General features: G+C 50.8%; 4 protein-coding genes across 4 annotated transcripts; 2 read left to right on the top strand and 2 right to left on the bottom strand.

Annotated features, from left to right (window-relative positions):
• The first annotated feature begins 231 nt into the window (after positions 1 to 231).
• Positions 232 to 1,779, top strand: BO79DRAFT_248641 (mitochondrial 54S ribosomal protein uL5m). Its single transcript, XM_025685727.1, has 3 exons — positions 232 to 512; positions 596 to 1,288; positions 1,391 to 1,779. Exons 1-3 carry the CDS (start codon positions 265 to 267, stop codon positions 1,512 to 1,514), a joined length of 1,065 nt encoding a protein of 354 aa, XP_025534494.1. The 5' UTR covers positions 232 to 264; the 3' UTR covers positions 1,515 to 1,779.
• Positions 1,780 to 1,928: 149 nt separating this feature from the next.
• Positions 1,929 to 5,293, bottom strand: BO79DRAFT_240982 (STE11 family mitogen-activated protein kinase kinase kinase). The gene is made up of 4 exons (XM_025685078.1): positions 5,074 to 5,293; positions 4,941 to 5,014; positions 4,731 to 4,882; positions 1,929 to 4,678 (listed from the first exon to the last, which is right to left on the bottom strand). Exons 1-4 carry the CDS (start codon positions 5,253 to 5,255, stop codon positions 2,384 to 2,386), a joined length of 2,703 nt encoding a protein of 900 aa, XP_025534493.1. The 5' UTR covers positions 5,256 to 5,293; the 3' UTR covers positions 1,929 to 2,383.
• Positions 5,294 to 9,187: 3,894 nt separating this feature from the next.
• On the top strand, positions 9,188 to 12,030 carry BO79DRAFT_211748 (fungal specific transcription factor domain-containing protein). Its single transcript, XM_025683074.1, has one exon. It carries the CDS (start codon positions 9,238 to 9,240, stop codon positions 11,545 to 11,547), a length of 2,310 nt encoding a protein of 769 aa, XP_025534492.1. The 5' UTR covers positions 9,188 to 9,237; the 3' UTR covers positions 11,548 to 12,030.
• Positions 12,031 to 12,158: 128 nt separating this feature from the next.
• Positions 12,159 to 13,072, bottom strand: BO79DRAFT_160286 (uncharacterized protein; the record flags this gene model as incomplete). Its single annotated transcript, XM_025678983.1, has 4 exons — positions 12,159 to 12,286; positions 12,335 to 12,500; positions 12,573 to 12,662; positions 12,737 to 13,072. 4 exons carry the CDS (start codon positions 13,070 to 13,072, stop codon positions 12,159 to 12,161), a joined length of 720 nt encoding a protein of 239 aa, XP_025534491.1.
• Positions 13,073 to 13,917: the final 845 nt, after the last annotated feature.

The following is a 13,917-nucleotide window of genomic DNA, read 5'->3' as shown; positions in this document are numbered from 1 at the left end:
CTCAGCGCATTGACGATAAGCTCGTTGGTGGCGGGGATGACGAAGTTGATCACATGTGGATCCCCGCCTGTGGAGGGCCCTTCCTTATGGCTGCCTGAATTTCTTCCCTGCCAGATCCCCCAGGCACCAACAAACCAGGCCAGGTCCCGGACACACCACGTGATGCTGTCCCGAAAGAGTCGATGCTCGCCGGTCCGCGAAACAATTTTTGGGAATCCAGTCTCCGACCAGTCTACAGTAAACACCCATCCCCTGTGGACCTCAATGGCTGCCAGTGAACCCTCCAGATACCTGGCAAGGTCATTGCCACGGGCCTTTGCGCCCTCTTCGCGGGCTCCGGCCTTCTGCTGGCGTCGCAATGCCTCCGATCAAGCGTCGACGAGATCTCCGTCCGCCGCTATCAATGACCTGGAGTCGACCACTCTATCCACCTCTCTGTCGGAGGACACGGTGAAGTCCTTCAATCCTCTCGAAAGAGCCAGAGCACGCAAGACGCAACTACCTCGGAGTCGGTACGTTACCTCCAAGATCCAAACCCTAGGCTTCACTGCCCTCCAACAATCATCCACCATCACCACTAACACAAAACACCTAGTTATCAATTCCGCTCGCCCAAATACGACCGTGGTCCTCTTCACCCTCACCGGCCCCCTCCGCCCTCTGATCCCTCCTCTCGACTCTTCGTCCCCGGCCCCTTCTCCCTTCCCCGTGTCGCACAGACCTGGCAATCCACCGTCGCACCGGACCTCCTCACCCTCCTCTACGTCCACAACCCCCCGGGATTCAAGCCTCCGCCGAAGGCTCCCCGTCTCCGTTCATGGGATGACAGCTCCCCGTACCACAAGAACCGATCTCTCCGTGGCCCTCGTGGCGGTGACGTTCTCCGCCTCCTCCGCAAACCGATCACCTTCAACAACATCCCCAAGATCGAGCGCATCACTCTCCACAGTTACGTCAAGCAGGCTGCCCAGTACGACTCATCATGGCTGCACGTCGCCGGTATGGCCCTGCAGGCCGTGACCAACGTCAAGGTCGAGACCTTCAAGTCCAAGACTAGCGTTGCCCAGTGGCACATCGCCCCCGGTCGTGATACCGTTGCCGCCAAGGCCGAGCTGCGCGGTGAGAACATGCTGCATTTCTTCGGAAAGCTGGTCGATGTTGTCATGCCCAGACTCAAGGATTGGCAGGGTGTGAAGGGTAGCAGTGGTGACAGCAGTGGTAACATCACTTTCGGTCTTGAGCCTGAGGAGATGGCTCTGTTCCCGGAGATTGAGGTGAACTATGATATGTAAGTTTTCCCCATTGCATTGCCAAGTGTACAACGCTTTACATGCACACATACATATGCACGCAGTGCCAAGTACGATCAGATCTAATCAGAATGAAATAGGTACCCCCCCAAAATGATCCCCGGTTGCCACATCACCATCCACACCAGCGCCAACACCGACAAGGACGCCCGTCTTCTGCTCAGCGCCATGGGTGTTCCCTTCTACGGCAAGCTTGTCAACTGAAGAAAGAAAACCATAACATATCATGTGTTACGAAATTGACATTTGGCAATCAATAGACGGCCATTGTCTTTTTCTTCTCCCATTACCATCACCTCACTCACACCTCTGTTGATTTGAGCAAACATCTTCCTCCTTGAATATTTAACATGGAAGGATAGTACCTATATCTGTGGTGTTATTAGTATTATTGCTGCTGCTGCTGCTGTTGTTGTTAGAATCATCTATGTAAAATACGCTCTGTTTTTGGTATTATTAAACTTCAAATGCACATTTCCGATTCCAATTTGAATTGTAACATGGCATGACAAGAGACTCTCAAGATAGGACTGAGGAAAATACCAAGGTGCATGTCGAGGACGTGAGTAATCGTCAAATTAAATAGTCTATCAGTTACATATAGATAAAATACTACTACAGATATATTGAAAATAAAAAGATTTGCCTCCCCTCTCCCAGGGAGTAGCAATGCACGAACAAATTCAGCAATGACCCACAATCGCAGCTTTTTTAAGGGAAGCTTATTATATGTAAGATATCACGGCACATTGCAGCTCTGTACAAGAATTGAATGACTCTCATCATGGCTTGTCAACAAGCCAAAGATAGAAAATCAGTAGGGTAAGGGGGGAAAGAGGCCGGCCGTTATATGATTGTGCTTTTGGGTGGCAAAGTGAGAAAGCAAAAGGCAGATCAAGATAATATATGTGGTATGAGTGATGCGGAAACATGGAAAAGACAGAAACGCACGCGAATCCAGGGGGTATTCAACTCTCCACACAAATCAATCGATTAAGCATTCGGGAAGAAATTCGTCGCCAATGTATTAGGTATTGTTTCCGGGTGAGAAATGTCCCGGTTTGATGCTATTTTCATGCAAGAGGACTGGCCAGAAATTGGCACCTGAGAAGTTCGTCGGCACTCGGTCTCTTTTCGTAATCAACTTGGAAGGTCATGTCCAAGAATGCTACGGCTTCGTCACTCGCGTGTTCGGGAGCGGGAGGTCTGGCTTTCTCTTTGCCGATGGCATAGATGGCCTGTAGTTGACTGCAGGAGGGGAAGGGATGTGCGCCGGTGAACATCTCGACAACCAGGCAGCCCAGACTCCAAATGTCAGCCTTCTTGGTGTGGATCGTCTGTTGAACCACTTCAGGTGCCATCCAGTACACGCTACCCTGCATGGAGACTCGGTGTGCGTGGCCACCTCCGCCACTTGCCCTGGCACCAAGGAGAGTAGAGGCTTCTACCCGTTTAGAGATACCGAAATCGGAGATCTTGATGCCGCCCTTATTGTCAACAAGGATGTTGGCACCCTTGATATCACGATGAATGATATCACGGCTGTGGAGATAAGAGAGACCCGCAAGGATTTGCCTCACGAAGTTCTTGATCAGAGGCTCTTGGAATGTGTTATACTGCTTCAGCATGGTAGCAATGGACCCTCCTGGAACGTACTCCAAGAAAATGTTCAAGTACTGGTCGTCAGCAGCAGTGCCCAGGTACTGGACAATGTTCGGGTGATGGAACCCTTGCAAAAGTTCAATCTCATGCTTGAGGGCGGTAACCATGCTATTCTTTCGCTTGTCAAATTCAGTGCCCTTGGTTGCGGACGGGATCTCAACTTGTTTCACAGCCATGAGCTCTCCGGTAATGGCATGAAGGGCGAGGAAGACACTTCCGAAGGAACCTTCACCGATGAGGGATCCCTTCATCCAGTTCTTGGGAGCAAAGTTGTTTCCAGCCAAGAAGTCATTGAGACCATCATCTTCCTCTTCCCCATCTTCTGCTACGAGGATACTCAAGCGTTCATTGAGTGAACCTCCGTCCGTTGCAGCAACACTTGCGTTCTCATCCACCAGGCTCTGGCGCGACGTGGTGGGGTCATCCGAGCCACTGTCGAAAGAAACATATGATTTGCGATTGGGCTCGATGGGCGACTCTTCCTGGAGAGGCTGGAGGGAGCTGGAAGCAATTGAATCTCTGTACGTAGCGGAAGGAAGGTTGAACTTGGAAACAGAGAGTGGCCGCTGACCGCGAGCAGTCTGTGGCCCGGCATTGAGCCAGGTATCTGCAATACTGGGGATCGGGGGCGCATCTCTCAAGCTAGACGCATAGCTTGTATTACTGACGACACTCAAACGGCTGGCAGCCCGGCTCAGGCGCTGAGATCTGCGAACAGACATGCGCATGGTCTTTTCGATTTCCTCCCGCTGGTGACTAGGGAAATAGGACGTGATCTCGTGGATGATCATCTCGCTTGGAGGACGGGCACCGAAGAAGGACCGCAACTTGCCCACCTGACGCTCCACATTCATGGGCGGTCGCATATCGTGTTCACTAGGTGTCTGGTTGTGTCGGGAAGAAACGGGGGACATGGGCTGTCTGATATTATGCCAGGGCTCCCCAGTCAGCTGCTGGATCTTGAGCTGGTTGCGAACATTTGAACTGCTCAGAGCATTCATATGCGCTAATTGACTTTCATCTACCGCCAGCTGAGAAGCACGACGAAGCTCATCGGGATCGGGTTCCCCAGCGTGGATTTTGCGAAGAATAAGGCGACCCCGCTCGAACCTGTGAGTGCTCTCACACACCTCCATGAGCTCCTGGTCTGTCAGTCTTCTACAGTTGGCAGCATTTGGCTCCAGACCGTCCATAACGTAGAAGCAGTAATTGCGGTATTGGTGTTCCGGGAGCTGTAGTTTCTTCAGCACGCAGAGAACGACCTCATCGGCAGTCTTGCAGTGTTTGATGTCCAGCATCTTAGTTTGTCCTCCTGTGTAGATCACTCTGATAACGGGCGAGTTCATCGGTAATTGACCCATAGTCAAGCCATCCAAACTAGGATTTTGCCTCAAATGCGATCCAGTTCGTTCGCTGGGCGTTCCTGGCTTCCGGCTGGTCATCGAGCTACCGGAGGACGGATGGCTGAAGTAGCTTTGCCCCTGTTCCATACGCCCCATTTCCATCGGGCTATTAGCGACATACTGCTGAGGACGCAGTGGCGATTCAGGCCGGGAGGACGGCCTGTTAGCGGAATAGTTGAGAGCATTAGTCTCGGCTGCTCGAGACGAGCGGCGAGTTGTGGAAGTCTGCCGGAGATTGGAGGGACGTGATGGGTCCGATGAAGTATTTGTGTAAGATACGGCTTCCAGCGTGGCCAGTTGATTCTGTCCATTGTAAGTTTCGAGTTAACTTGCATCAGTGGCGTATCCAACATACCAAGTTCCTTGACTTGCCGTTGAGGACCGACTTGTTTCTGAGCTGCTTGATGGCAACAAATATCCGCACACGATCGCCGATTTTCTTGATACCCATCTCCTGCAGGATTTTCTGATCACATTCGATGAGGTTATTACCATTAAAGTTGTTCGCTGGAGCCGATCAGCATTCGTTGCCAGAGTAGTTTGAAATAACAGTGGCGCTTAGTACCTTTGAACAGTGCCTCGTATTGGCCGCAGTTTATGCTGTGAAGCCAGGCAATAACCTGCTTCTCATCCCAAGATCTTCTAACGGTCAGTCTTCTGCATGTTTTGGCGGAGGATTTAGAAAAGCCAAGACTTACCGGACAGCATCAAGCCCGTCATACGCGTCAGAAAAGCTTGACTCGGTAGGACTGGTGAACATCATCCCCTTCTGTGAATCTCCAATCGCGGTGGGCTTCTGCGAGGACCCAGTGTAGTAGGAGGTCGTAGGTGTCTGGGTTGCAGATACACCCAACGGGTTGTAGGTTGCTTTAGCAAGCATGGCTGCGAGATATCCAGAGATCGCGGACGAGGCTTTCCTTGGGTATATATGTATTCCCTGCTATAGCCCTGCTAATTTGGCGGCAAACTCCGGAATAAATAGCGTAAAGGCTGGGCTATCGCCACCTAGTGTGTATAACCTTGACGTCTTCGAAACACCGACTCGGAGGGGAAGCGGGACTCGGCAGAGATGTTGGGACGTTCAATGCATGGTCCAGAACTGCACCTCTAAAATTGTCGCGTAACTGTCAGTCCCTGAAGCGGCGGCCAACTTGAGGACAAAGACCGGGGTTGGGGTTTCCGTGGGGGCGCCTGTGGAGGGACAACATGATGACTTACAGTTCAGGCTGAATCGATATCACCGGTGTATCCAACCGAAAGAGGAGACGGTATGCGGTAGGGTGTCTGTGCTGCTTTCAAAGACCCGATCCTCCTTTGTGCCGCTCTGACCAAGGTCTGGGCTGCACTAGGGGGTTGAAGTTGTCGATCTGACGTTATCGCTGGATGGAGGTCAACCCACCGGGGGGGGTGGTTGGAGGGGAAAGAGACAGGCGCTTGAGGCTGATGCTGAGGCTGGGAAGGTGGGTGAAATGCTGTGTACTGTGTGCTGTCTTGGGAGGAAGGGAATGAATGGGTAGGGCGACCGGAGGGGAAAGTTGAAGGAGGGGGAGGGATAAGAAGGAAGAAAAGACAGTGGTGGTGGTGGTGGTAGTAGATTAGATTGAAAGGCAAAGTTGACAGGACAAGAACCGCCTCCCTTCGGTATCTAGTAGCGCGGTCAGTCCAGAGGCTAACTAATGAATGGATTGAAACCTCTTTGCTTACAGACCGAACTGGATCTGACGGAGTCTGTTAGGCCGATCGGTCGGGGACGATGGGCTCCTCCGGCATGCGTCCTTTTAGTTGGAGTCGCGGGTTCATTCTCAAACACGCCGCCGCGGCTGATTTGTCAAGGAGTCTGATCTGAAACAATGAACCCCAAGACGCCCCTCCGATTATCCCTTCCCGTCCAAGAGGTTATTCGATTCCCCTTCTCCTCCCCCCACCCCATTCTTTCTTGCTATTCTTAGGCGGTTGAGCCGTCCTGGTGGGCATGTTCCATGGTTTGTGCCTGGGTGATGCTTGGTTCTTCCCAAGAACCTGGTCCCGGTAGTACTCGGGGAGTTTGTTTATTCTCTTCCCTTTGGATGATGAAACTAGACTACTTGAGTCACGGGCTCTCGCGTTGGGAGGTCCCTTCAAAATGAGACAGCTTTCGTGTTCATCGATTGAGAAACTGCCGGGTTCTGGTTGGTGTTCACGATCCTTCCATTGGGCTCCCACCCGACGGCCTTTTCTTTAGTGTCAGGCTTCCCATGTCTCTAACCCGATAGATAGTAGATATCTCAAAAATCAAAACTATCCCTTCTCACACCACTCACCATCACTACATATTCTGCGGATTACTGTTGCATTGCAGCAGTCATCTGGATATCCCGTGTCTAGGCCTCTCAAACTCTAATTAGCGCATTTAAACCTTACTCTCTACAGGCTAGTCAGTGGCGTTGCACCCTAATCTGTCTCTGACAGGAATACCATCAACGCAGCGGGCCTGCTTACTGATGATGGAATAATACGGGAGGTGGTCGTCTTAAGCGTCTGACTGGAAGAGTAAACCCATACCAAGTAATGACTGACTCTCTTCCGAGGTGGATCGTACCATCTGAAAGCATCTTCTATCTATCCCTGAAGATTCATTCCTCCCTTATCCGAAGTCTAAGGAAGGACCCATTCAGCCTTGACTAGAGAACTTGGAATCGTGCGGGCTAGCCCGATCTCTGGTCGAGGGCAGTCTCTCCTTAGCCAAGCATGTTGAAAACTGGTATGACTAGAGGGAGGAGCTCGCCACTGTACTCCCTGAGAAGAAAGCCATAAGCAGGGATGCTCCAGTAAACCCTAATATGGTACCGAACTTTATACGAAGATATCCCAAGGTACCATATATATTATGTATTCTTTGGGTCAGGAAAATAATGTCAATGATGGAGACTACCAGCCTACTATCGTATGGGCATTACGAGAATTACCACTGGTCAATAGACTTGTTCCACTCGCAAGTCTAGCTTTAATCGACAAGCGCTTCAAAGCTCGTTCAATTCAAGAGGCATACCCTATATCTACTAGCATGCTCCATTCTCGACCCTGAGCTTTTATTTCATGCAGCAAGGTGTGTAAATCGATGTAGATAGATCGTAGCCCCGTTTCGGTACCAAGTTCTGGGGGTTCGGTGGGGTGGGACGGTTCAGCATCTGAACCATCCGGCCATCTGTGTCCCGTCCATTTCCAATTTCGGCTGCTGCGACTCAGGACCGCTCCGCTCTATTCACAATCGGATAGCGGTCGACAGATGGGATGAGTTAAAGATAGCTCAAGGGGCTACGAGGGACAAATCAGCTTTGGGGCTCATTTCAGTCCGATTACCGAGCAGATACCTTGGCGCTCAGGCAGGAACAGCTTCACCTCAACCATCTACTACGAAGGTACTATTAGTAGTAGTCCATAAGGGAATCACGAGTTACCTGGTATGCTTTGGCGTCCGCTTAAGCTGAAACATTGGCTTTCGATAATACGGATTGCTAAGGGGAGGAATACTCTGCCCCTTATTCCCCTGGCTAAAGATATAATAAAGTGTATTATTGCCGAATATCGCATGTCTAGTACTACCTCCCTCTTTGTAGTACACGTATGCAACAGATGTCATTGATTTGGTCCTTGGCTGAGATAGTAGTGTGCAAAGAAAAGAAGGTGGGGGAGCATATGGCAGCTGATGAAAACGTTGTGGAATGAGCAAAGATAAGCACCGTGACTGCAGACGATCGGCCTAATTGAGTTCAGGCTGGACACATTGTTGTACATGATATATATCTCCGAGGAGCGGGTGCTTGTCGGATACAGAAAGTACTACTAACCCCAGTCATGCAATAGCTATAGTAAGTAATAATGTAGCTAGAAATGTTGGCATAGTTATGTTGTGCACAGCTACTTTATCTCCCATATGATATTTAAATTCAGAGTGTTGTTGTAACCCCAACTGGACTCCCCTTGGTGGTGCGGGCCTCTGTGAGGAGATGTTCGTGATATCGACGCCCAAAGTAAACATCTCCGCACCGGTGGGGATGGCGGAGTCAACTTTCGTCCAAGGGATGTGCAGGAAATCTGCGTAGAGACCTAACCGGCGCACAATGCAGCAATATCGCCCGCATTGCCCTTCTCTGAGGTTAAATTTTGAAGACCGACAGGGGGGAATATCGCGGGGAAAGTGACCTAAATTGACAAGGGGAGAGGAGAGAACCGACTGGCCTCCACACGTAGTAGACAGAATAATTAATGAGTGGTAGGGCTTTCCTTTCGGCGGAAGGCAGCGGGAGGGCACCACGTGACCGTAACTCGCAAAACCCCCTCATGTTGACCCCACAGTTTTTCTTCCCCGCTCGCCTGTAATCCCATCTAAGGACATGGTCCAATTCCAAGGCAATTCGCCATGGAGGACGACAGAGGCACCCCGGGAAAAGTGAGGAAGAAAAGCACTCCCGCTCATCGCAAGTCGTTGTCTTGCGAATATTGCAGTCGGTCGTTTGCGCGCCTGGAACACCTCCAGCGCCATCTCCGCACCCGTTGAGTAACCCTGAAGCCTTTCCCGGCTGCTTGTGGCCTTCCCACACACGCGAGACTGACGTGTGCCATCTAGATACTAAGGAGAAACCTTTCTCATGTGATATTTGCTCCAAATCTTTTGCGAGGAGGTAAGTTGCTGCCCGCGTTGCATCGCAGCCGCCCCGCGCTAATATGGGGGGAAATTTCATAGTGATCTGCTCGTACGACATGAGCGGCTAGTCCATCCAACTGAGACCGCAGCCAACCGGGAGCATCGTGCTCAGAACAGCCACGATGTCCCTCAGACCCAACCTCCCATAATACAGCCCACTCACCATCATGAGTCCCGCATGCTAGAGCTTGCCGACGCTGTCCCTATTCACACCCAACCCGTGCCGCCGCCGCCTCCCGAGGTGCAGGTGCAACCTCCCCCGATTGTGGAAACGCCTCACTTCAACCCTTCTTGGGGATATGACTTGAACCTCCTTTCCCACGCTGCAAGTCATGTTGCCCTGGAGGGTGAGCAGGAAAGTCTCGAATCGCTCCGCAAGTCTTCACAGAACGTGGGCACCTCGCAGCCACTTCCCCACGTCCCAGAGAGAGCGATAACCGATAATTATGGCGTCGAACCCTCTATCTTGGATCTTGCTGACTTAGGGGATCCTGTTCAAGACTTCACTGTCTTCCTGGAGAGCGTAGGCCTGTCGTCCGACTGGGACTCTGGCGTATTCTCCACGGTTGAAGACCCGATCCTGCCGACTACTCTCCCAATGGACTCAAAGCCAGCCATCCGTGAAATGGGGAGACTTGGTCCCGAGCTCATGAGCGACCCGCGGACTGCAGCTGATGAACAGCCGTCATTTTCTAATTTTGGATCACGACTACCGTCCTTGCAGCCTGAACCTCATGATGTAGATGACCGTCTCGGGTTTGGTGATGAAGGACCTCGCCCCGCCTGGGATATATCAAATGCAGACCGTCAGGTCTTCCTGTCGAAGCTCGATGAATTCGCTTATATTCTTCCCAAAAACTTCATTCCACCTTCAAGACACGCACTGTCTCGCTTTTTCGCTGGTTATATCAACGGCTTAAACGAGCATCTTCCTTTCATTCATGTCCCCACGCTCTCCGTTGCCAAATGCTCACCCGAGCTCACTCTTGCGCTAGCGGCTGCGGGGTCTCATTATCGATTTGAAAACAATCGAGGCATAGAGCTATTCCACGCAGCCAAGGCCATTTTGCTTCAGCGTCTCCACCGCCGAGATAGTAAGCAAGTGGCTTGTCCGACCTGGAACTTCCTGTCACCGGCATCTGGATTTCACAACTCTCGCGGGTCGTCCGCGACCTCAAACCATACCAGTAGCCCGTTCCAGCAGCAGCACCCTACTCTATACCCAGCGGATCCTTCTGGATATGCACCCGAAGATTCGGATGCCCACATGGAAGTGATTCGAACTTTTCTTCTGCTTACAGTGTTTGCTTCGTGGGAACGGCACCCGGAGTTGTTACGAGAAATGCTCTCACTTCAAAGCACGCTGGCGAGGCTCGTGAGAGAACATGGTCTCGTCGAGCCACCTCCTAGCCCCGACCCGAACAACTGGGAAGATTGGATACGACGGGAAGGTAACCGGCGGACCAAATTCATTGTTTATTGCTTCTTCAACCTCCACTCTATCATGTACAACATCCCCCCTCTCATTCTTAACGCCGAGCTGAAGCTGAACATGCCCTGTTCGCACGACGTCTGGAAGGCTTCAAATGCAGCTCAATGGCGCCGTGTCCTCCGCACGAGGCATGGGCCAGAAGTCTCCTTCCAGGAGGCTTTTGCCAGACTTTTCTTCAAGTCCAGTACTTCTAGCGCCTCAGCGCCGATATCTCCCCTTGGGAACTATATCCTGATACACGCTATTATCCAGCAAATATTCTTTGCACGTCAGCTCTGCCTCTCTGCCCCAAGTATGCATGGGACAAGCTTACGTCAAGAAGACTTGTCCGCTTTGGACAATTCTCTGAGTGCCTGGAAGGCGTTGTGGAAACGCACACCTGAATCTAGCATTGATCCTCAAAACCCGGCAGGTCCGATAGCATTCACGTCTACTGCCCTTCTCGGGCTTGCTTATATTCGGTTGCATGTTGACTTGGGACCTTGTCGTCGTCTTATCACGCAAGATCCCCTGCAAATCGCGAGAGCTCTGGGTGAATCCCCACCAGTAGCACGAAGCCCTCGTCTGATCATGGCTCTTTTGCATTCGGCCCATGCACTTTCAATTCCAGTCCGCCTAGGTATTGACTTTGTGGCCCGAACCCATTCGTTCTTCTGGAGCATCCAGCACTCGCTGTGTAGCTTGGAGTGTGCTTTCCTCCTTAGCCGTTGGCTGCTGTCAATACCCGTAACCCAGGCCGAGCAGAGACTGTCAGAGCACGAGCGAAAGCTGCTTCTGTGGATCAAGAGTATGATGGATGAAACCGACATGGCTGTTGATCCCCCTGGGGCACCCGACCTGGACTTTATCGCCAACCCCTATAAAGCGAAGCAGCTGAGCGTTGCCATCGTGCGTGTTTGGGCACGAACCTTCAAAGGGAACACCAGCTGGGCGATTGTGGATCTAGTTGGGTCGAGTCTCGATACTTACGCCGACTTTCTAGAGACGCAGATGTAACTGCCCACCTCGCTCTGAGTTCGACTGGCGCCTCGTTATTCGACGCCACCCCAGACTTCCAAGCAATATTCTACTCTTCACAGCGCTGGGGAGCCAGCACTATCTGTGATTCTTTTATGTCTCGGTTTCGTGATTTGATCAATGGCTGAACCGCCTTATTCGCTAATGACACTTTGGTTTTTCTGTATTGCTGGTGTTGTTGTATACCCATGTCTTCACGGATATGACATCTTTATTTCCATAGTTTCTTCCGTGTACATAAACTGTTTCTGTTTTCTTTTCTGGGGAGGAGAGCGGCTCTTGTGTATGGTCATCACCTCGGTTGGCTCATGATTCTCGCCTTCCACCTGCTGGAAGTCTACAGAAGACAAGGGAGTGACCACGAACTCCCCTACTTCCGTTAGCTTTTCATGGGCTGATCTATCCGGCCACAAGACCGCTCTCCAATCGAATGAACCGGGTAATAATAAAAGTGATGCGTGTTGCAAGAAACGGGTATCAAGAATACATAGCAGTCCACCCCTAGTAGCCGTAGCCCACTACTTTTCACCAAAACAAACCCAATGTCATCCAACTCAGAGACTCTTAACCCCACCCAAGAAGAAAGAACATCAAGACTTCTGCTTCCCCCGACTCCTCACCACACTAGCCGGAACAAACCGCAACGCAGACATAGACCTCTCCAGCTCCGCCATCCCCTCATCACCAGCCGGGGCAGGAGCAGCAGGAGCAGCAGCACCTTGTCGAGAAGTAGTAGACGGAGAAGAGCCTTTCTGCGCACCCGCACCAGAATCAGCCTGGGATATGGAAGTCTGACGAAACCGTAACCGCCCTTCCTTCGGTGAAGTAGGACCCGTAGCAGCTGAAGATAACCGCCGACGATGGTCATGCGGTGTCCTCAGTAGAGAGGTCTGCTTGTCGATGCCGTCGTTGACAATGTAGAAGTTGTAAGTCTGGATACATACATTAGCTATAGGTTTCAGTAGACATGGAGTAAAAAGATGGCAGGAGAGATCATATTATACCTTATGAAACATATGCTTGTCAATCAAATGCATTCTGCGTTTTTGAGGCGTAGAGCATACGCGTTCGCAATCTTCGACGAAGCATGCATACTGCATGTTATAGCCATTAGCATCAGAACATCGAACATAGAGACAAGGGCAAAAAAGAAAGGGTAATAACGTACAGTCTTCTCCCCCCTCTCCCTCCTCGTCGCTACCAACGCATCATGATTCTCTTCAATATGAAGATTCAGAAACCTCTCCGTCGGGAAATTCTTCCCACACTGCGAACACCGATTCACGTGTGCCTGGCGGTAATGCACCTCGTAGTCTTCATAGGACGTAAACGAGATAGTTTCCCGATGGGGCGGTAGAGAGCAGTGCATGACTTCCTGGTTGGGGGATGTGGCTGTGGGATCTAAGGAGGGGATTTTGGGACGGGTGGGTGAGGAGGAATGTGGTGATGGTGAAGGTGAGGGTGATGATGGGGATGGGGATGTGCTTCGTGAGCGTTTGGACATTTTATTTCTTTTTCCTGGGGTTGTCTTTTGTATGAAGTGGTGGTGCTGGGTTGCTGGTGGATGATGGTGAGGTGTTTGGGGGACTGTGATAGGTCAGGGTTTGGTTTAGTTTGGATGGGCTGCAGTTGCAATGAAGTGTGCAGATTGGGGTAAGTAGTAGTAATGTGGTTGGTTTGTCTGGATGTGTGGGTTAGTTGGGGATTCTTTCTTGTTTGTTTGAAGGGTGAAGAGATGTTGATTGCTTACGAGATATTAATGTAGTAGGGTGTAGTAGAAATTTACAAGATTGTGATTGATAGTGTAGTGTTATTGTTATAGTATAAGAAATGGAATATGGAGGAATGCCCAGCGAATATTTGATGAGCCACTAGGCTGGATTGGTTCTAGACTGGAAGTGGGATACTTTTTTTAGCGGATGTCATAGCTTCCGCGATTAGTGGAGGAATGGATGATGGAAAGTCCGGAACTGGGAGGTTGAGTACCTTTGTGATGGAGATTGCCAGAGGACTTGTCAATTATAGTTGGCTATGGTAGTAAGTAGTTACTTAGACAATGCATGGGGAAAGAAATGTTAAGAGTAGGATACTCCAATATGCAGATACAGTGCTAATAGTATAGGGATCTTCTCTGCAAAGAGTATCTGCAGTGTGGATCCTCAGGTTCCCATCCAGCTGAAAAGTAACATAATATCGAAGTATATCCGGGAACTACTAAAATACCGCATAGTGAATAGTTATGCATCTATCACAAGTTGATGATTTGCAAATCTGCCAAATGGTATTGGCGTTCTCGTACTGTAAGGAAAGAGAACTCGAGAAAACGGTTCGGTGCCTGAACCGGATCAC

Source organism: Aspergillus costaricaensis (assembly GCF_003184835.1).
Source record: "Aspergillus costaricaensis CBS 115574 unplaced genomic scaffold BO79scaffold_51, whole genome shotgun sequence".
Classification (NCBI taxonomy): Eukaryota; Fungi; Ascomycota; class Eurotiomycetes; order Eurotiales; family Aspergillaceae; genus Aspergillus; species Aspergillus costaricensis.
The sequence above is the reverse complement of the archived record's forward strand: the minus strand, read 5'-3'. Positions and strand labels throughout refer to the sequence as shown.

Excerpts from the sequence above, each read along its gene's own strand:
- BO79DRAFT_248641 (XM_025685727.1), top strand. The coding sequence starts at position 265 with ATGGCTGCCAGTGAACCCTCCAGATACCTGGCAAGGTCATTGCCACGG. Across the intron at positions 513-595 it reads ACGCAACTACCTCGGAGTCG|TTATCAATTCCGCTCGCCCA; the intron begins GTACGTTACCTC and ends CAAAACACCTAG. Across the intron at positions 1,289-1,390 it reads ATTGAGGTGAACTATGATAT|GTACCCCCCCAAAATGATCC; the intron begins GTAAGTTTTCCC and ends AGAATGAAATAG.
- BO79DRAFT_240982 (XM_025685078.1), bottom strand. The coding sequence starts at position 5,255 with ATGCTTGCTAAAGCAACCTACAACCCGTTGGGTGTATCTGCAACCCAG. Across the intron at positions 4,883-4,940 it reads ATACGAGGCACTGTTCAAAG|CGAACAACTTTAATGGTAAT; the intron begins GTACTAAGCGCC and ends GATCGGCTCCAG. Across the intron at positions 4,679-4,730 it reads ACGGCAAGTCAAGGAACTTG|AATCAACTGGCCACGCTGGA; the intron begins GTATGTTGGATA and ends TACAATGGACAG.
- BO79DRAFT_211748 (XM_025683074.1), top strand. The coding sequence starts at position 9,238 with ATGCTAGAGCTTGCCGACGCTGTCCCTATTCACACCCAACCCGTGCCG.